Source organism: Sapajus apella, unplaced genomic scaffold (genome assembly GCF_009761245.1).
Source record: "Sapajus apella isolate SASKATOON/1434 unplaced genomic scaffold, GSC_monkey_1.0 scaffold2, whole genome shotgun sequence".
Classification (NCBI taxonomy): Eukaryota; Metazoa; Chordata; class Mammalia; order Primates; family Cebidae; genus Sapajus; species Sapajus apella.
Genome location: NW_022436942.1, coordinates 55,288,003 through 55,308,950, shown reverse-complemented (window position 1 = coordinate 55,308,950; position 20,948 = coordinate 55,288,003). Strand labels below are relative to the sequence as shown.

Sequence of the window (20,948 nt, the reverse complement as noted above, 5' to 3'; positions counted from 1 at the left end):
TACCAAAGGGAATTCTAAAGCATGTACTTCAATAGAAAGAAGTAATCCTAGAAGAAATGTCTCAAATGCAAGAGGGAGTAAAAAACAAACCAAATGGTAAATATGTAGAAGATTCATTTAAAAAAATTTCTTGTATGAAACAAGATAAACAAATAAATAAAAATAATAATATTATTTTGGGTTAAAAAGGAAAATGTACAGTAATGCCATATAAGTCATTAGGGTGGTAAAGGTATACATCAATGTAGATTTTAATAAATTAAGTCTATATGTTGTCCTGAAGGTAACCACTAAAAGCACAGGTAGAGTGCACAATTTCAAAACTCATAGTGAAAAAATAAATTGTAAAGAAATAAATCCAAAAGTAGATATTAAAGGAGAAAAAAACAAAATCTAGGACAAGCAAAAGCAAGGTAGATTTAAACCAAATATATTAGTATTTACATGACTGTATTAAATTCCTCAGTTAGAAGCTAATATTGCTAGACAATTTTTTGTTTTTGAGACAGAGTCTCGCTCTATCACACAGGCTGGAGTGCAGTGGTGTGATCTCAGCTCACTGCAACCTCTGCCTCCCGGGTTCTGGCAATTTTCCCACCTCAGCCTCCTGAGTAGCTGGGATTAGACAATATTTTTAAATATCCAAGATACCTTTTATAAGAAACAAAATTAAAACACAGTACATGGAAGGGTTGAAAGCAAAAGGCTGAAAAAATATTATCATGAAAATAATAAGCAAAATAAAGCCACTTTCATATGATAACATCACAGATAAAGCAGGCTTTATGGGAAAATGAACATTATTACAAAAAGGTCATGTAATTTAAAAAGCATGATTAAGAAAAGCACTATTATCAAAATGATAAAATGTTCAATTCACCAAGGCAATACAGCAGCTATCAATCTGATTGCACCTAAGAATACAGCCTCAAATTCAGTAAAGCAAAATTTGAGAGAACTATAAGAAAAAACTAAACAATGACAATCATAATGAAAGATTTAAACATACTTCTCTTAGTAATTAATTCTTTTTAATGCAGACCAAATGGAAAACTCAGCAAGCATATAGATGATTTGAACAAGATTAGTCAAACTGATTTACTACACATAAATACTTCCTCAACAACTGAAGAGTACATATTCTTTTAAAGAGCAATAGATTACTTACACAATTAACACTTTTCTGGAGGAAAAAAAATCAAGTTTCAACAAATAGCAATCACGCTAAAAATTTTTTATTACCACAAAACAACACAACTGGTAATAGATAACAAAAGCTAACTAACTCGAAAAGCTTCACATAGTTTGGAATTTTAGATACACATGTCAGAATAGCCCATGAGGCAAAGGAGAAATCATAACGAAAATTTTACAGAACTATTTTTAACTGAATGATGATGTCAACACTATAATAAAAATCTTGTGGGATGCAGCCAAAACAATATTTAGAGAGAAATTCATAGCTTCAAAATGCATATATTAGGGGAAAAAAAGCTGAATATTGAGCTAAACCTCTATCACAACAAGTCAGTAAAAATAACACACAAAAAAATAGAAAAAGATATACTAACCAAAACTAATTAAAAACTTCAAGAGAATACATAAATAACCAATATAAGAAATGAAAAAGGGTATATCATTACAGATACATTAGATAGATTTAAAATGTGAGAAAAATTTTAAATAAAATGGTCAAATTCCTAGAAACAGCAACTTAAAATTGACTCAGAAGAAATAGAAAACCCAAAATGTCTTATTAACAAAAATGATGGAATATTTAAAACTTGATTTGACACAGGCACAAACTATCAGAGAAGATATTGGCCCAGTCAGAACTGATACCACCTCTGAAAACCAGTACAATAGTACTATTGCCTAAAGACTGCATAAAACTATTAAGAATTACATCACTATTCCTCACAAACAATAGGTTCAGACAGCTTTACTGATGAGTTCGAACAATCAAGTAAAAAAAAGGTATTCCAAATTTATACAAACTTCACCAGAAAATAGTAAAACACAATATATTTATCAATTAATTTTCTGATTCTAGCAAAATCAGTGATATGCAAAACATCTGATAAGAATAATATAAAAGCATAACAAGAAGAAAAATGGCAGATAGGAGGCAGGCCAAATTTGCAGTTCCCACTCAAATGGACAGAACGGCCTGTGGAGACTCATATCATTAACTTTTGCTCTGATAACTAAAACAGGAATGTACCAAGAGAGCTGAGAGAATCCACAGACCCTTTGAAGGAAGTAACTTGCTGCTGCAGGCTCCATAAGATAGCCAAAACTGTGAGTACCCAAAGTGTGAGAGGGGGAATGTCCACCCTCAAACAAACATCCTCACTGGGGAATCTGAAGGTCCATATCACAGGAGAAGGATTTGACCTTACTTGGAGCTGAGACAAACTTAGAGAGCCAAGCAAAATAGAGGGTAGAGGAAGCAGCAGGAAGAGCCCTGTGGGCACTCTCAGTCCCCAGGGAAGACATTTTTTTTTTTTTTTTTTTTTTTTTTTTGAGACGGAGTTTCATTCATGTTACCCAGGCTGGAGTGCAATGGCGCAATCTTGGCTCACCGCAACTTCTATCTCCTGGGTTCAGGCAATTCTCCTGCCTCAGCCTCCTGAGTAGCTGGGATTACAGGCACGTACCACCATGCCCAGCTAATTTTTTTTGTGTATTTTTAGTAGAGACGGGGTTTCACCATGTTGACCAGGATGGTCTCAATCTCTTGACTTCGTGATCCACCCGCCTTGGCCTCCCAAAGTGTTGGGATTACAGGCTTGAGCCACCGGAAGACATTTTTGACTTTATCTCACAGTGATCCTTGGGGAGGGCTGCCAGTGGAAACAGGGAAAGACCATAGGGATAAGGAAACTTTCCGTTGAACTTTGTAACAGTTTCAACCAAATACAAAGTTTCCTGGACAGAATTTGAAGGAGGGGGCAAACAAGGAGTGCAGATACAAGCACAGAAGCCAGGCAGGTAGCAGGGCTCAAAACCTCAAAGCCCTGCTCGCCTTCTCAGTGGGGAGGCTTGTATGGGGTATGTTTTCAGCCCTACTTACCAGCTGCCTAGAAATAAACTCGGTGCTGTTGGGAGGGCACAGTGGGAGTGACTGGCCTTATGGGCCATGTGGGGGCTGGGTAAGGCCTGTCACTGCCAGCTTTCACCTAGTTACCTGGCAATCTGTATGATGCAGCAGAGACAGCCATAATCTCCCTGAGAATATAACTCTATCCACCTGAGAACCACACCACCATTCCCCACAGCAGCCACAGCAAGTCCCACCCAAGGAGAGTCTAAGCTTAGACATGCCTAACCTTGCCCCCACCTAATGGTTTTTCTATACCTGTTCTGATAGCCAAAGACAAAAGACATAATCTCTTTGGAGCTCTATGGTCCCACCTACCACCTGAGAAATCCAAATACTTATCCAGGCAACCTTAGGACAAGCTTGTATCTTACCTATACTATCACAGCTGATGCTCTCTTGAAAGCACCAACTCCTGGCTGGAGGCCAACCAACACAAAACCAGTGCACTAAACAAAAATACAACCAAGGACCTTCACAGAATCCACTTCACTCCTCTACTACCTCACCACAGCAGGCGCTGGTATCTATGACTGAGAGACCTTAGGATGGATCATTTCACAGGACTCTTTGCAGATACTTCTTTGTACCATCCCAGAGCCCAGTAGCTTCACTGGGTGGCTAGACCCCCCCCCCAAAAAATAACAATAACTGCATTTCAGCTCTCAGGAAGCTCCACCCCTAGGGGAATGTGGAGAACATCACATCAAAGGAGCACCCCATGGGACAAAAGAATCTGAATAGCAGCCCCTGAGTCCCAGATCTTCCCTCTGACATAGTCTTCCCAAAATGAGAAAAAACCAGAGAAACAATTCTTAGTAATAACATGACAAAACAAGGTTCTTTATTACCCCCCAAAAGATCACACTAGCTCACCAGGAATGTATCCATATCATGAAGAAATTTTTGAATTACCAGAAAAAGAATTCAGAAGGTCGATTATTAATCTACTCAAGGAGGCACCAGAGAAAGGTAAATATCAACTTAAAGAGATGTTTTAAATGTTACAGGATATGGATGGAAAAATCTTCAGAGAAATAGATAGCATAAATAAAAAACAATGACAATGTCTGGAAATGAAAGATACACTTAAAGAAATGAAAAATACAACGGAAAGTCTCAACAGTAGAATTGAACAAGTATAAGAAAGAACTTCAGAACTCAAAGACAACTCTTTCAAATTAACCCAATCCAACCAAAATAAAAAAAAAAAAAATTAAAAAATGAATAATGCCTCCAAGAGTTTGGGATTATGTTAAATGTCTAAACCTAAGAATAACTGACATTCCAGAGAAAGAAGAGAAATCTAAAAGTTTGGAAAACATATTTGAAGAAAAAATCAAGGAAAATGTCCCTGGCCTTATTAGTGATCTAGACATCCAAATACAAGAAACTGAAAGAACACACTGGAAATTAATTGCAAAGGTTTTATCATTTAAGCACATAGTCATCAGGCTATCTAAAGTCAAGATGAAGGAAATAAACTTAAGAGCTGTTATACAAAGGCAACCTATCAGATTAACAGCAAACTTCTCAGCATAAATCCTATCAAGCTACTAGGGATTTGGGTCCTGTCTTTAGCCTCCTTAAACAAAACAATTATCAGCCAAGAATTTTGTACCCAGTGAAACTAAGATTTATAAAGGAAGGAAATATACACTCTTTTTCAGACAAACAAATGCTGAGAGAATTTGCCACTACCAAGCCAGCACTTCAAGAACTGATAAAAGGAGCTCTAAATCTTGAAACAAATCCTCAAAATACACCAAAATAGAATCTCCTTAAAGTATAAATCTCACAGGACCTGTAAAACAATAATACAATGGGGGACAAAAAAAAAATAAGGAATTCAGGCAACAAACAGCACAATGATTAGAATAGTACCTCACATCTCACTGCTAACTAATATAATACTAATATATATGGCCTAAATGCTCCACTGCAAAGATATAGAATGGCAAAATGGATAAGAATTCACCAACCAAGTATCTGTTGTCTTCAAGAGACTCAGCCAAGACATAAGTTTAAGGCAAAAGGGTGAAATAATATATTGCATCCAAATTGACACAAAAAGCAAGCAGGAATAGCTATTTGTATACCATACAAAACAAACTTTAAAGCAAAAATAGTTTAAAAAGACAAAGAGGGACATTATATAATGATAAAAGGCCTTGTTCAACAGGAAAATATCACAATCCTAAATATATATGCACCTAACACTGGAGCTCCAAAATTTATAAAACAATTACTAATAGACCTAAGAAATGAGATAGATAGCAACACATTAATAGCTTCAGTACTCCACTGACAGCACTAGACAGGTCATTGAGACAGAAAGTCAACAAAGAAACAATAGATTTAAACTATACCCTGGAACAAATATACTTAATGGATATTTACAGAACATTCTACTTAACAACTGCAGAATATACATTCTATTCATAAGCACATGAAGCATTCTCCAAGATAGACCATAAGATAGGCCACAAAACAAGTCTCAATAACTTTAATAAAATCAAAATTATATCATGTACTATTTCAGGCCAGAATGGAATAAAATTGGAAATCAACTCCAGAAGGAACCCTCAGAACCATGAAAAACATGGAAATTAAATAACCTGCTCCTGAATGATCATTGAGTCAACAATGAAATAAAGATGGAAATTAAAAAATTCTTTTGAACTGAATGATAATAGTGACACAACCTATTAAAATTGGGATACAGCAAAAGTTGTGCTAAGAGGAAAGTTCATAGCATTAAATGCCTGCATCAAGAAGTCTGAAAGAGCACAAAAGTAAAACAAACCACCCAAACTCATCAGATGAAAAGAATAACAAAGATCAGAACAGAACTAAATGAAGTGAAAAAAAAATGTACAAAAGGTAAATGAAACAAAAACCTGGTGCTTTGAAAAGATAAATAAAATTGACAGACCATCAGTGAAATTAACCAAGAAAAGAAGAGAGAAGATCCAAATAAGCTCAATTAGATAGAAAATAACAGATATTACAACCAATTCCACAGAAATACAAAAGATCATTCAAGGCTACTATGAACACCTGTGTGCACACAAACTAGAAAACCTAGAGGAGACAGATAAATCCTGGAAATATACAGCCCTCCTAGATTAAACCAAGAAGATACAGAAACTCTGAACAGACCAATAACAAGCAGTAAGACTGAAATGGTAAATAAAGGGCTGGGCACAGTGGCTCACACCTGTAATCCCAGCACTTTGGGAGGCTGAGGTGGGCAGATCACTTGAGGTCAGGAGTTCAAGACCAGCCTGGCCAACATGATGAAAGTCTGACTCTACTAAAAATACAAAAAAAAATTAGCCAGGCTTGGTGATGCATGCCTGTAGTTCCAGCTACTTGGGATGCTGAGGCAGGAGAATCACCTGAACCCAGGAGGCAGAGGTTGCAGTGAGCTGAGATCACGCCATTTGCACTCCAGACTGGGCAACAGAGCGAGACTCCATCTAAAAAAAAAGAAAGAAAGAAAAAGAAATGGTAATTTAAAAACTGCCAACAAAAAATCCAGGACCAGATGGATTCACAGCTGAATTCTATCAGGTATTCAAAGAACTGGTTGGGTGTGGTGACCCACACCTGTAACCCCAGCACCTTGGGAGGCCAGGGAGGGCAGATCACTTGAGGTCAAGACCAGCCTGGACAACATGGCAAAACCCCATTTCTACTAAAAATACAAAAATCAGCTGGGCATGGTGGTACATGCCTGTAATTCCAGCTACTCAGGAGGCTGAGGGACAAGAATCCCTTGAACCTGGGAGGTGGAGGTTTCAGTGAGCTGAGATCATGTCACTGTACTCCAGCCTGGGCAAGAGAATGAGACTCTGCTTCAAAAAGGAAAAAATAAAAAGTCATTCAAAGAAGAATTGGTCCCAATCCTACTAACACTATTCCAAAAGACAGAGAAAGAGGGAGTCCTCCCTAAATCATTCTATGAAGCCAGTATCATGCAAATACCAAAACCAAGAAAGGACATAACAAAAAAAGAAAACTACAGACCAATATCCCTGATGAACATATATGTAAAAATCCTCAACAAAATACTAGTGAACCAAATCCAACAGCATATAAAAATGATAATCCACCATGGTCAAGTGGGTTTCATATCAGGGATGCAGGTATGGTTTAACATACACAAGTCAATAAATATGATATATCACATACATAGAATTAAAAACAAAAATCACATAATCATCTCAATAGATGCAGAAGCATTTGACAAAATCCAGCAACCCTTTATGATTAAAACCCTCAGCAAAACTGGCATAGAAGAGACATACCTTAAGATAATAAAAGCATCTATGACAAACTCACAGCCAACATTATATTGAATGGAGAAAAGTTGAAAGCATTCCTCCTGAGAACTGGGACAAGACAAGGAAGCCCAATTTCACCACTTCTATTCAATATGGTACTGGAAGTCCTAGCCAGAGCAATCAGACAAGAGACATAAATAAAGGGCATCCAAATTGGTAAAGTGGAAGTCAAATTGTTGTTACTTGCTGATGATATGATTATATCCCTAGAAAACCCTGAAGGCTCATCCAAAAAGCTCCTAGAACTGATAAATGAGTTTGGTAAAGTTTCCGGATATGAAATTAATGTACACAAATCAGTAGCACTGCTATATATCAATAACAACAAAGCTGAGAATCAAATCAAGAATTCAACCCCTTTTACAACAGCTGCAAAAAAAAATTACTTAGGAATATGCCTAACCCAGGAGATAAAAGACATCTGCAAGGAAAACTACAAAACACTGCTGAACGAAATCATAGATAACAAAAACAACTGGAAACACATCTCATGCTCCTGGAGGGGTGGAATCAATATTACAAAAATGATCATACTGCCAAAGGCAATCTACAAATTCAATGCAATTCCTATGAAAACACCATCGTCATTCTTCACAGAAGTAGAAAAACAAAATCCTAAAATTTACAAGGAAACAGAAAAGAACTAGCACAGCCAAACCAAGACTAAGCAAAAAGAACAAATCTGGAGGCATCACATTACCTAACTTCAAACTATACTATAAGGCCATAGTCACCAAAACAGCATGGTACTGGCATAAAAATAGGCACATAGACAAATGAAACAGAATAGAGAACCCAGAAACAAAGCCAAACAGTCAATTTATCTCTGACAAAGCAAACAAAAGCATAAAGTAGGGGAAGGACACCTTCTTCAAAAGCTGGTGCTGGGATAATTGGCAAGCCACATGTAGAAGAATGAAACTGGATCCTCATCTCTCACTTCATACAAATATCACTCAACATGGACCAAAGATTTAAATCTAAGACCTAATACCATAAAAATTATAGAAGATAATATCACAAAAACTCTTCTAGACATTGCCTTATTAGGCAAAGACTTCATGACCAAGAACCCAACAGCAAATGCAACAAAACAACGATAAACAGATGGGACTTAATAAAATTAAAAAGCTTCTGCACAACGAAAGAAAGAATCAGCAGACAACCCACAGAGTGGAAGAAAATCTTCGCAAACTATACATCTGACAAAGGACTAATATCCAGAATCTACAAGGAACTCAAACAAACTAGCAAGAAAAAACAATCCCATCAAAAAGTGGGCTAAGGACATGAATAGACAATTCTCAAAAAAATATATACAAATGGACAACAAACATATGAAAAAATGCTCAATATCACTGATTATCAGGAAAATGCAAATCAAAACCACAATGCAAATACCATTTTGCTCCTGCAAGAATGGCCATAATCAAAAAATCAAAAAATGATAGATGTTGGTGTGGATGTGGTGAAAAGGAAACGCTTTTACACTGCTGGTGGGAATTTAAACTAGTGTGGAGATTCCCTAAAGAACTGAAAGTAGATCTACCATTTGATCCAGCAATCCTACTACTGGCTACCTACCCAGAGGAAAAAAAAAGTCAATATAAAAAAAAAAAAAAAAAAAAATTGCACACAAATGTTTACAGCAGCACAATTCACAATTGCAAAATATGAAATCAGCCCAAATGCCCGTCAATCAGTGAGTAGATAAAGAAAATGTGAACATATATATATATATAGAATATATATATATATGTATTATACACACACACCATGGAATACTAATGATCCATAAAAAGAAATGAAATAATGGCATTCACAGCAACCTGGATGGAATTAGAGACTATTATTCTAAATGAAGTAACTCAGGAATGGAAAACCAAGCATCGTATGATCTCACTCATGGGAAAGGAGCTAAGCTAGGAGGATGTAAATGTATAAGAACAATACAATGAACTTTGGGAGCTGTGGGAGAAAGAGTGAGAGAGGGGTGAGGCAGGGTACAGTGTACACTGCTAGGGTGATAGGTGCACCAAAACCACAGAAATCACCACTAAAGAACTTATCCGTGTAACCAAATACCACCTGTACCCCCAAAACCTATTGAAATTAAAAAATAATAAAATGCTTTAAAGAATAGTATAAAAATAGCCTAATATTACTCTTGAAAACAGAGGTAAAAATCTAATATAAATAATAGCAAACTGGATCCAGCAAAATAAAATATCATGACCAATTTGAGTTTATCTCAGAAACACAAGGTTAATCTAACATTATAAAATCAACTAAATATTAAAAATAAAAATTATAAAATCATATTAATAGATGATAGCAAATAGATATAGTAAAATATTCATGATAGATATTCTGAGCAAAATCACAGTAAAAAAAAAACATTATTATTTAACATGATAAAGGATAACTACCAAAAAAAGTTAAACATCATATATAAAGGTGACACACTGAAAATTTTCCCTATGGGATCAGGAAAAAGAAAAATGATCAGCCTGAATCAGACATTCCCAGGATTTCTTAGTTATTTTCAAATTTATTCTACTGTACAATATAGATTCTGTATTGCAACCTGTTCTCATCTATATATGATAAGAGAATGTCCTGTATTCTTCAAGTTAATGGCCTACTTAAACTTTATATCTAAATAGAAGATAGAGTTCTATAATTATATTACATACCATAGGTTCTGTCTCCTTGGGAGGTCTGTCCAGGGGAGGAATGTACCACTGAAAGCAAAGTTCTTTGTTTGAAGCTTGTGTTACCATTTCTATTGGCATTATGTCCATACAAGATGAGCTTGAAACAGGCTTAAAGGATAAAATGGATTGTAGAGAACTATCACGATACAACTAGGGAACAAACAAAAACATCAGTTTAATTACTGGTAATAAATTTGTTACATATACAAAACAAATTATTTTGCTATATTGAAAAAAACTTTGGAATTGTATCAGCTTGTTTTGTAGAGGTAAATCTTAACACTACCCCTGGCTTACTACAGAGCAGGTTCTCCTATAATAAAAATATGCTGGCCGGCACTGTGGCTCACATCTGTAATCTCAGCACTTTGGGAGGCTGAGGTGGATGTATCACATGGTCAGGAGTTCAAGACCATTTTGGTCAACATGGCAAAACCCCATCTCTACTAAAAAAATACAAAAATTAAGCAGGCATGGTGGTGTGCACCTGTAATCCCAGCTACTCAAGAGGCTGAGGAGAATTGCTTGAACCCGGGTGGTAGAAGTTGCAGTGAGCCAAGATCATGCCACTGCACTCCAGCCTGGGCAACATAGCAAGACTCCATCTCAAAAAATATATATGTCTGCTTCAGACCAGGGGACTCAACAAATCTTTTCCACTCTGGTGAGTCTTACAGGGTGAAGATCTAGCAGGGAAAATGTCCATGCCACCATTTCAGTCTCAAAATCACCACTATTTCTAGGAACTCCTATCTGGTTTCTGGTTTATTCACTGGTAAATAAGTTGTGGTTACAACTTATTACTGTATCTATTTTTCCAATAGTATTTTTTTACAATGCCATTTGGAAAATGAGACACATTTTGCTCCAAAGGCTAAAATCCATTGCTCTAAAACCCACTGGCTCTGAAAAGTTAAAATCCTCCTCTCCTTAAATGAATGTGGCTGATTTGCAAGTTTGGTCCTTGGTGAATATGCGCCCAGCTTCTTCTATGCAATTTGGTCACTGAATGAGGAACCTTCAAAGAGGTAGAAATGTACAGAATGTAATTGGCAATTTGGTAAATTTCTTAATTAGTGGTTTAAGGTAGTTGAAAAAGCAAAGCATGGTTGCTACTGATCAACAAAACAGCAGGCTAGCCATAGAGATAATAATAGTAAAAACAGTATTTCAAGTCTAAAAAGGACCTTCTTCAATGAAGGGCAAACTACTTTCAAAATTAACTTCTTGTTATTTCCAAGATTATGGTATGGCAGCTGGAAAGTGGTCCCTCTACTTCAGTCTTTTTGATATCTAAGGCCTGTAAAGGTTTGATGACCAAGGTGTATTTGTCAGTGGTCAGAAAGAAATGCCTGGTGTTTCTATAAGGCTTTGTCCCTCCCATTATTTCTAAGCCTATTCAAGATGTAACATGACTGTGAATGTTAAGTCTTCAAAATACAATAAAAAGGGAAATAAAAACACTGACCTTTCAAGTTGTCTACTGATAAAAGATGTTTTGACTGAAAGGTAATATTAAATATGAAAAGTTTTCTAAATGTCTAAAAACAATCATCCTTGCTTCTAAAAGCATGACCAAAATACACAATAAGCAAGATTAGCAGGGATCAACAATAATTTGTAAGTGCTTAATTAAGAGTAATTTTATGTCAGTTTATCACACACAAAAAAATCAAGTAAATAATTGATTCTAAAGTAATTTCTTAAATTTCTTCATATCTGAGTGGTTTTTCAGAGGTTCTAACAATGATTTTAGCAAATAATTCATATTCAATAACTAGATAAGTATTGAAAAGTAAAAATACCTTTTATTTCAATATGTGCATTATTAGCACAGTAGTCTAATAATGATAAATTATAAACATGTCAATATCAAAATAGGTATTTAATTTTCCATTACCTTTCAAATACTATAATATGTAGTTGCTAAGAGGATTCATTACGTACACTAATTGATGAATTATACACTGAGTAGTTTTATTCTATTTTCTTAATTCTTTGAAAGAAATAAAACAACAGGCCTACCAGGAGAACCATGGCTTGCCACAGTCCTATGAACAATAAAGCAGCTCACACTAGTCAGACACTTCACCTTACACTGATGGTCACAGGCCACAGTCCTAGTATGAATAACTCAGCATTATGCACAATTTTAATCATATTCTTTTGGAGGAATTTTTAATGCCACTGGTTTCCACCTTTGTTTTTCCATAACCAAGCTCCAATAGACTTGACAACATGCAGAATCACACAACTGAGGAGCACAACATGGAGCAACGATTGTTCTGGAAAGGCATCTACTTCTTTGTGGGGGAAAGTAGGTTTAAGTTTCGAATTATGGAACGAGTTTGATTGAAATAGCCTCCTGAGTGATTAAAGGTTCAAACATGTTATTATAAAAATCAGCCAAGCTTGGAGTTCGTATATATTAAAACCATCTAAAAGACTTTATGCTCGTTAGCTGTCTACCCCAGTGAAACGAACACATGATGAGGTGGCTTGCACCTGTCAGGCAAGAGATGGTGATCTTCAGAGCTGATTATCCTGGGGAGTGTTACACTAATTATATCAAAAAGAGCAAACAGGATGAAACAACTCTTTGATAACACTGCTGCCATTAGAAAAGTCACATGCATTTACAATGTACTCAAGCTTGAATGTTTAGAGCATAATCTTTAGGAAATGGGTAATGATAGACTGCCCTTAAAACTGCCCTTAAAAATGTTCAAGCAGAGCTCCTTTTAGAACAGTATTTAAGAAATCACACATATTAGTTTTCTAACTTTTGTATAACATTCACAAGAACAGATCAATTGAAACTATTGTTCCCAGTCTTGCTGTCCTCTGCTCCCTACCCCAAAACACATGAGGTATCTGTGACACCTGACAGTAATCCTCAAAGATACTCAGTTCCCGGGAGGGGTGAATCCGAATCTGGTGTTAGATGGCAATGATTTCATTCTACTCCCACTGTGCCCTTCTATGTGCAGAGCCAGACATTAACATGCCTTTCCTGGACTGTTCACCTCCTCACTCACTCCTTCCCATGGGGAATTGTTACTTGATTGGTGAATTTGGGAAAAAGAATTTGGGGCCTGCATATTTCTGCTCTTTCTTCCTTGGTATAAAATGTTTGCAGGAAGTGAACAGTCTCTGCTCCTCATGCAACAGATTTTAAGGAGCCTGTCCCCACGTGAGGAGCCTGAAATGAACCAGTAATATGAAGCCAGATTGGTAAATCAGTCTACTTTGGTATTCATTGCTAGGAAGATCATTTCACCAATAAATATAAACCACATCCTATAATATCAACTTCATGACTCATAAAGATGAGAATTTTTTTAATCCCAATCTGTTTTACTCTTTCCTCTTATTCCTGAATGACTCAAAGTCTAGGCACAGAATGGGGCTGCTGAGCATTGGGAATGCCACGATATCTTAGTATCTGGGAAGAGAGGAGAAGTGGTCTGAAAAATCTTCCAGTGTGCTTTCAATACACTGCATGGAGGGCCACTGCATAATCCCAACTGAGAATTATTTCTTTAATTGGACTCTTAAAACTATCCTAATAGGTCTTTCTACTACTTTAAAAACTTGCAGTTTATTAACAGTCATCTGACTGTCTTGAGAAGAGAAGGAATGTTCAAAAGAGTGATTTAAAAAAAAGTACAATTATCTACCCAAAACATAAGGTTGCTAATTTCTAGTGGGATAAGATGAGTGAGGGTCACCATTCTGAAACAAGCCACATTTTCAGTTCTCTGGGAACTTCTCTGGGAGAGGTGGCAACAGCAATATGAACATATATGGGAAAATCTACAGCTATAAAAATTGAAGAGTTCAATGGTAGTCTAAAGTAGAGATAGTTCAAAATAAATTCATGATTTTTTTTCTAGTTTTGAAAGGATTCTGTACAACTTATTCATTTCACGAATATGTGTTGGAAGCTTACAATATGCTATGTCCACTTGAGTGTTCTACAAGGTCTCAAATTCTGTATCTACAAAGAAGAAAAATGTGCTCATCCTCCTGCCTCCCCTGTCTGTGCTAATGATGTCACCATGCATTAGTGATCACACACAGATGTTCCAAATTGTACAAGAGCTCTAGTCATTTCCTCTTCTCTTTCCATCTCCAAAGAGTCATAAAACTGTTTTTGTTGTTGTTGTTTTCAACTTTACTTAAGCAAGTATCTTTTATAGCCATCTCTTCCTTTCCATTCTTGTGGTGATAAGCTTCATGGCTTCATCATCTCTCTCTTAAATAATTCACTTTTCATCTATACTTTGCCAATCAACCCTACTGAGAGGACTGAAAGTAAAACTAAGACATATTAATGTTCACATTATTTCTGCTAGTATTAATCCTGCCATTTTCTCTTAAAAAGCATCTCTAAAATAAAGTAGCTTTCTTTTTGAGACAAAGTCTCATTCTGTGGCCCAGACTGGAGTGCAGATCTCGGATCATTGCAACCTCCACCTCCTGAGTTCAAGTGATTCTCCTGCCTCAGCCTCCTGAGTAGCTAGGATTACAGGGGCCCGCCACAACACATGGCTAATTTTTGTATTTTTAGTAGAGACAGGGTTTTACCATGTTGGCCAGGCTGATCTCAAACTCCTGACCTCAGGTGATCCACACACCTCAGCCTCCCAAAGTGCTGGGATTACAGGCATAAGCCACCGAGCCCAGCCTAAAGTAACTTTCTTCTGTTTTAACTCTATCACTGTTTCTCTACTACCGCCCCAAGACTATATGTACAGGGACTATGCTTTATCCATCATTTCTTTCCACTAAGAGTGTCTCTGGCACACATTAGGTATTCAACATAGGTTAGTTGAATACCAAATTTCAAATACATATTATTTTAAAATAAAATCCTTTATTTTTTCAGTGTCTTTCAACACATTCATTTTGGAAGTTCATCCAAACTACTATTATTCAAGACTTTAGTAGCTTCAATTTTTAAAAAATCTCCATTTATATTCCTCTTTTTATGTCTCTACAATTAGTACCTTTAAAAATTTCCATATTACATATCTTGGGAAAATGTATACAATTTAGTAACACTTTTCCAAATAAAAAGTCTTCACATGTTTAGTTTTTTAAAAAATGTTACCTCTATTATTTATTCACACCCATAGTGAATAATTTTTATTACACATTTAAAACCAAAGTACAGAAATTGAGCACAGATTTAGAAACTCTCAGTGCAGTTTTCTCATAGGGTGATGATACTGATATTTGTGTAACTTCTTGGCAAAAATGGCTGCTTGAGAAAGATGCTGTTTTGTACAGGAATATAGACACTTCTGAGACATTTTAAAAGACTGGTGAGAACAAGACTGAACCATTGTAATGTGAACTGTCCTAAAATGTTTGGTGTCCTATCCACATGGTAACATGGGAATGACCCTTCCCCAGAACCTGAGGGAACTAGAAATCTTTGTGCCAACATGAAAGTTAATGTGCTTCCTTCTGAAATATGAGGCTGATTCTAAGAAGTTTTATGTAAATACATGATGTTTAAAAATGTTACCTTGGCTGATGATTCATGTAAGCCTTTTTCTGAAAGAGGGGGATTTTCCAGACAAAGAAGTTCTTTTGGAAATTCATCAATTGAAGAAGAAGAATACAGCTGTAAGAATTTTTTAAGGAAAAAATGCACTTCTTTCTGGCGCAAAATCAACTCAGAGTTGTAAAGGGATGTGAGAAGTGTATCATCTGGCAAAGAAATTCCAGAAACTGGTGTTGCGGATGCTTAAGAAAGAAAAATATCTTAGTTTAGGTTCATGTTAGAAAACAGGATGATCTCAATATTGTTAGCATTTGCTCACTAACCATTATCTTTACATATTCCCACCCCCGCTAGAGGCTGCCAACTACCCTTCTCTGTTTTAGAACTTATACACTAATGGAATTGTTTCTTGCCATGGAAGAGAACATTTCAGGCCAGGCGCAGCGGCTCATGCATGAATCCCAGCACTTTGGGAGGCTAAGGTGATTGGATCACCTGAGGTCAGGAGTTTGAGACCAGACTAGCCAAAATAGCAAAACCCTGTCTCTACTAAAAATATAAAAAATAGCTGGGTGTAGTGGTGCGTGCCTGTAATCCTAGCTACTCAGGAGCCTGAGGCAGGAGAATCACCTGAACTTGGGAGGCAGCTGTTGCAGTGAGCCAAGATCACACCACTATACTCCAGCCTGAGTGACAAAGCAAGACTCTGTCTCAAAATAAAAAAAAAAGAAAAAGAAAATTTGAGAGGCACATGAGGATAATGCTTAGTTTTAGGTATTAACAATGATGCCATACCTATTTTCTTTTGGGCTCCCCCGAAATAGATCCTAAAGAATTTGTAGATAGTTTATTTGAAAAGTAATTTCAAGAAGCACAAGTGAGAGAATGGGCAAAGCATGACAGAGAAAAGAAAAAAGCCAGTAAGGGTAAGTAAATGAGTGGGCTACCGTGTTGGGCAGTGAGGGCTCAGTCCCACTGGGGACTTTCTGACAAAGTTGGCATGTTTATTTAGGAGCTCCCTTCCTCAATAGCTAAAAATTACTCCTGGGTCTGTGGAAACCCTGCCTGCAGGCTGGTCAGACCTCAGTAGCTTCAAAGAAAGCCCAGGGCAGAAAAGCAGTAAGACATGGCACTTATGGTGGGAAGTGCCGGCAGGTGAATTCAGAGGCGAGCAGAGTGGCTGGGAGGCAAGGGATCACCAGGGCTGGCTGCACTGACTTGTCCATGTCCTTTCCCTCTGAACCTCCCTTGCTCTAGCCCCCATCACCATGAACCTTTTTGCCCTGATACCTTTCTGATGGCTTGTTAGCTCCTGGTAACTGTGCTCAGCAACCCTGTGACTCAGCCTATTTGTGCTGCTGGTTTCCCCATCACTGTGCCCTGGGTCAAACTGTCTTTTCTGACTGTTTGCACTGTTGGGCAACACTGGATCACCAACATCATGAGCACAGATAAAACATAACAATGTCACACAATCACAAGAAGGACTGATGTGAAGCAGAACCTATTAGTTTTCCTGGATGTTCTTTAGATAGCACCAATGATTTTTAAAAAAACCTCCATGGAATTAATATCCCATCTAAAGTCATGCGTCTCTTCCCTTTGATATACCAGCTACTGGACCACTCTTTCTCTAAAGCCAAAATGTCATCTTGCTCATTTTATAAACAGTCACTTTTGAATCACTAGTTCTTAACTGCTTTGAGCCATGGACTACTTTGGCAGTCATCTTGGAAAGCCTCTGGATGCCTCCTTATCATAATATTTTTAAATATATGAAATAATATATATAGAATTTCTACAGAAACCAATTACACTGAAATACTCTTCCATCCAAGGATGCATGTATCCCAGGTTACGAACCCATTAAATTTTCATCTTCTGATGACAGTCACTCAGAAAGATGTCAGAAGTATCTTATAATTCTCAACAAGAAACATGACTTAAACAGGAATTAGAAAGAAATATGTTCTCTTGTAACACATCAAAAACCTACCTAACAGTTTGCTGAGATTATTAATCCTCTGAAGGTGAATATAGTAGCGCAGTAGAAGGATCCATGTAATATCCACTTTGGTCTGAGTCTTTTTTCTACCATCTGTGCTGTCATACGCATCATCATTTTGGTACAAAAATGTACAGGAAGTCTGGAAGACGACTTGGTAGTTATCTGAAAGCGAAAAATTTTTTTTCTAATACAACGTTATGTTTTTCTTGAAAAACAATCATGAACAGAAAAAAAGCACAGCTCATAAAGGAAAGGCTGACACATGATACTATGTTCAATTGAAAAGTCTTTTGTATCACACAGACACCAAACACCAAGTTAAGAGACCAACCACAGACTGAGAAAAGATATTTAAAATATACTTATGAATTATCTTTCTCTAATATGTGTAAACACCTTGCACCAATCAACAAACAAATGTCAAGCAACACAATTTCAACAGGCAATTCATAGGAAAAGTGGGCAAGGAATATCAATACACAATTCACAGAAAAGTAAACCAAAATGACCAAAACTTTTAGCATCACTAAAAATTATAGAAATGCAAATTAAAATGAAATACAATTTCACATCCCTTAGGAACTGATAGACACCAAAATCTGAAAATAATAAATATTGGTAATAATGTGAAGAAATTGGAATGTTCACACGTTACTTGAGAGGACAACTATTTGGAAAGGAATTTGGCAAGATCTAAGAAAACTGAAAACACAGATACCCCTATATGTGTACCAAGAGTTTTGCACAGTGTTTTTTGCAACATTAAAAAAAGGAAATGTTAAAATATAAACAGGAGTCTAATCATTTGAAGCCATTTAAAGTGAATGAATTAGATCTATAAGGGAGAAAATGTAGTGTGGAATCTCACTATATTTATAGTCTTATGATATTCAAATCCCAGATGTACACTCACTAGTGTGTGACCTTGAATCTCTCTGTGCCTTGGGCCTCTCTGGGCTTTTGATTTTCTGACTTTTACTTTTCTTTAAAATGGGCAATATAAGGTTGATGATAGATAGATCCTGAAAACATACAGAGTTAACAACAGGTTCCAGGTGATAGGTAGTATGATACCATTTATGTAAGTTTGAAAACAATATTATTTGTATCATTTATGTATATATATATACAGACACATATATAATATTTAATTAGAATAGTAGTTGTCTCTGGGAAGCAAAAAAAGGAAGATAAATAGAATCTTCTATGGTTCATGGTCCATGCAGGTTTTCTAGAATAACATGAATCCCCATGTACTCACCACCCGCCTTGGAATACAAATTCCCAGTACTTTGGGAGCATCTTATAAGCCTCTCTCTAATCCCATTTCACTCTCGCTGCTTGAGCTCATGTCCCAGAAATAATCACTATTCAAAATTTTGTGTTGCTAATCCCATTATCTGTCCTTGACTCTTTAAACATATACATTACATAACATGTAATAAATAAAACATTGTTAACTTTATCTTTTTAGAACTTTGTAGGAAGAGAATCATATTGCATGCATTTATCTATGGTTTTCTTTTTCCTTTAAACACTATTCTTTGAAAATTCAGCCAGGCTAATGCAGGTAGCTGTTATTCACTGATATTTTTTGTTGTTATATAGTATTTCAGTATACTGAAATTTTGTATATCTATTTATAAACCTATAATGTATATATCTATTCTACCATTGATGGACATGTGATTTCTTTCTAATTTTGTTTTGTTTTATTTTGCTTTTTACTGTTATGAACAAGTCTGCTATAAATATTTGAGTACATATTGTCTGGTGTATATGTGCACTAACCTTCTGGATGTGGAATTACTAGGTTGTTCTTTTTTAGGTGTCTTTTAACCAATCTTACCTTTTGTTCTTTCATATAAATTTTGGCATCAGATTGTCAAATTCCACAAAATAAAACCTATTACTGAAACTACATTAAATCTATCAATCATTTTTAGAATACTTGGCATTTATCAATACCAAGCCTTCTTAACTATAAACACGGTATGTTTTCTTATCTCTTTCAATGAAATTTTATAATTTGTTTCACAACTTTGGTTAGATTAATCCCTAGAGGTCTTATATATTTTTGTAGCTACTGCAATAACATCTTTTTGAAATACATTTCCTGTTAAAAATGTATAGAAATAAAATCTTACATTCAACAACCTTGCTAAATATTTTTATTGCCTATACTTCTCAGGAAGTGTCTATGTGAATAATCTGTAGTGAATGATGGCTTTTTTCTTCTTTCCTATTCTTTGTACTTCTTATTTCTTCTTATATTATTGTGCAGGGTAGGACTTCCAGAACAATCATGAATCAAAGTAACAATAGCATTTTCTTACTCTTGATTTTAAAGAGAATAGTTTTGCATCTGAATATTGATTATAAATACAGTAGGCATGTTTTCCCACTTGTAGCTTTTTCAAATTAATGTTTTTTTTAATTCCCAGTTTTAGAATCATAAATGGTTGCTGAATTTTATTGAATTTTTCTGTACCTATTTGAGATGATTATTATTTTTCTCTTTTAATCTGTTAAAGTAGTGACGCTATTGAACAGATTTTCTGATGTTGAATTACATTTGCATTTCTGGAAATAATCCAATTTGACATGAGGTATCTTTTAATATGCTGCTGATTTTCATCAAACATTTACATAATCAAAAATAAAATTCCCTCTCCCAGAGACAAGCATTTTTAAACATTTGTACTTTAGTTCTTCTAGTAGTTCGTTCCAGCTCTTAAAATAATTTCCTTATAGCATTTTCCTAAATTATCAGTTTTAGAAAATAGGTCTGGTGACTTTTTCTGTGACAGATGAAATATTAGCTCATAAAACCATTCCTCTTCACTTCAAAACGTTTATAGTGATATCACCATCTTCAGTTCCCCTATTTATATATATATATCAACAATGTTCTAAAAGTGCTTTCTGGTCCCACCAAATACAGGTAATATCTCCTGATGTCGTCCTTTGTATTCTAATAGTACCTGCACCCCTTTACTGGCTTCTCCTTGCCAGGTTTTCTGTTTCCAAAGTCGGTAACATTTATATTCTGTTCTATACCCATAATAAACCCTTCACTGTTTTGTCAATAAATTGAAAATCAATAAATAATACTTACATTATTATGATGGTATAGGAATTGTTTACTTCAATATGACCAAATTATTTTCACTAAGGGTCACTGTCAAAACTTGTGACTCACAAAAGATAAAGTTCTCAGCACAAAGGTCAATGGACTGTTCTTACTCACACCAGT

The 20,948-nt window shown here is 35.8% G+C and overlaps 1 protein-coding gene across 3 annotated transcripts in view; it reads right to left on the bottom strand.

The window, feature by feature from the left end:
• Positions 1-20,948, bottom strand: part of CFAP54 (cilia and flagella associated protein 54) — a 369,697-nt gene that overhangs the window by 91,487 nt on the left and 257,262 nt on the right. For all 3 annotated transcript variants that reach the window (XM_032298598.1, XM_032298601.1, XM_032298604.1), the window contains 3 exons: positions 17,681-17,854; positions 15,706-15,926; positions 10,149-10,319 (listed from right to left, as the gene is read on the bottom strand). In XM_032298598.1, coding sequence (XP_032154489.1) covers positions 10,149-10,319; positions 15,706-15,926; positions 17,681-17,854 — 566 coding nt within the window. The remainder of the gene's footprint in view (positions 1-10,148; positions 10,320-15,705; positions 15,927-17,680; positions 17,855-20,948) is intronic.